This window comes from Orycteropus afer, unplaced genomic scaffold (genome assembly GCF_000298275.1).
Source record: "Orycteropus afer afer isolate SDZICR_OR568_19922 unplaced genomic scaffold, OryAfe1.0 scaffold00420, whole genome shotgun sequence".
Taxonomy (NCBI): domain Eukaryota; kingdom Metazoa; phylum Chordata; class Mammalia; order Tubulidentata; family Orycteropodidae; genus Orycteropus; species Orycteropus afer.
Window position 1 is genome coordinate 2,668,917 of NW_006922007.1, and position 1,724 is coordinate 2,670,640.

General features: G+C 40.9%; 1 protein-coding gene across 1 annotated transcript in view; it reads left to right on the forward strand.

Annotated features, from left to right (window-relative positions):
- LOC103208268 (solute carrier family 5 member 4) overlaps positions 1 to 1,724 on the forward strand; it is an 88,921-nt gene that overhangs the window by 66,698 nt on the left and 20,499 nt on the right. Inside the window, exon 13 of the mRNA XM_007953956.2 lies at positions 1,072 to 1,287. Within this exon, the coding sequence (XP_007952147.2) occupies positions 1,072 to 1,287 (216 nt within the window). The remainder of the gene's footprint in view (positions 1 to 1,071; positions 1,288 to 1,724) is intronic.

Sequence of the window (1,724 nt, forward strand, 5' to 3'; positions counted from 1 at the left end):
GACCACTATGAAGTCCCTGGGTGCAAATGGTAAGCACTATGGAAGTAGATTGCCCAACCTTTCTTCCGAGGAGTGGCTGGTGGGTTTGAACTGCCAGTCTTCTGGTTAGCAGTCAAATGCCTTAGGTGTATATATTAATTCCTATCATATATGTATATGGACACATATACATATATATTTGATTGATTACTAGAGACCACTATGAAGTCCCTGGGTGCAAATGGTAAGCACCTACCCAGTGGCACCTTGGAAGACAGGCCTGGTGGTCTGTTTTCAAAAGGTCACAGCCTTGGAAACCTTATGGAGCACAGTTTTACTCTGATACTCGGACACACGTGGGACACACATGAGACAGAATGGTGGCAACTCTATGGCAACTAACAGCAACAGCATAGACCATGTACGTTGACTTTCTCAGTGGTTCCTGGATATTAACTTTAATTTTATAATTTTCATATGAGAAACAGGTTCAAAGGGTTGATATCTCTGTGCCTTGCACAATTACTTAATGTTAGTAAATGGGGCCATAGGGATTCAGACTCAGTCTTCTTATATGAAAAGCTCGTATTCTTCAACTCTCTGCATTATTGCTTCCCTTGAACATAACATTTGGAGCAGGTTGAGAGAGAACACAAGTTGTCACCCCCACCAACTTCTCAGAAAAATAAATGTTTTCCAATTGTCAAAAGCTTAATGGGAGTGTTAAAACTACCTATATAACTTTATGAAATGCATAATGTATGTCACAGTTTTGTTTTATTACACATAATAGCCCATCAGTTCTTAAAATCTATATGTAAAAGTCAAGAATAACGTCACCTTGGGTCAGGTAGACAGTAAGGTTCTGGATTTGGAGGACCAACAGAGCAGTGATGTTTCAGGACCATGAAGAGCCACAGCCTACTGGTAAACCCAAGCTTATGACTTTCCCTGCTTTGGTAACCTTGTGCTCAAGTCAGCTGTTTGTTGATCCTTAGGTTAGGAGAGCAGGCAGGGTGATAATTACGAGTTATTGTACTGAGCTTCGCATCTTTTCTAAAATTTCTCATTGTGTTCTTGTTTCTTTTGCAGGGAGCTTTCTGGGGCCTAATCACTGGACTCGTGATTGGCCTCATTCGGATGATTGCAGAGTTTACCTATGGAACGGGGAGTTGCTTGGCTGCCAGTGACTGTCCCACGATCATCTGTGGAGTGCACTATCTTTACTTTGCCATCATCCTCTTTTTTGTGTCCATCCTGGTTGTCCTGGGAATCTCCCTGGTGACAAAACCCATTCCTGATGTACATGTGAGTAAGCAGAAATGGATTAATGCTCATTGTTAAAGAAGAATTGTTTGCCTCCTAAAACTACAGCCAATGTTCAAATGCCAAGCCATGGAATCATAGCACTAGAGAGCAGTAGAGCTAGAAGGAACCTAAGAGAATATCACCCAGTTATTAAATTAACAACAATATGCACCTAGTATGTGCAAGCACCTGAGAATTAAAAATTAAAGCTTTAGGAAATGGATTTCATTCTCAAAACATTTCACAGTGCATTTGGGAGGTAATTTAGACCATTATATAAGACACCAGGGATAGCATTATTAGTGTTCCCTGAGATACTGGGCAAGACTTCACAGTAGACTGTGGAAGTGTTTGGGGCAGTAGGATTTCACATACTGAATGAACGCTGGCACAGAGGTAAAAAATCACATTGTAGCAGAGAGCATAAAAAAGCAAAA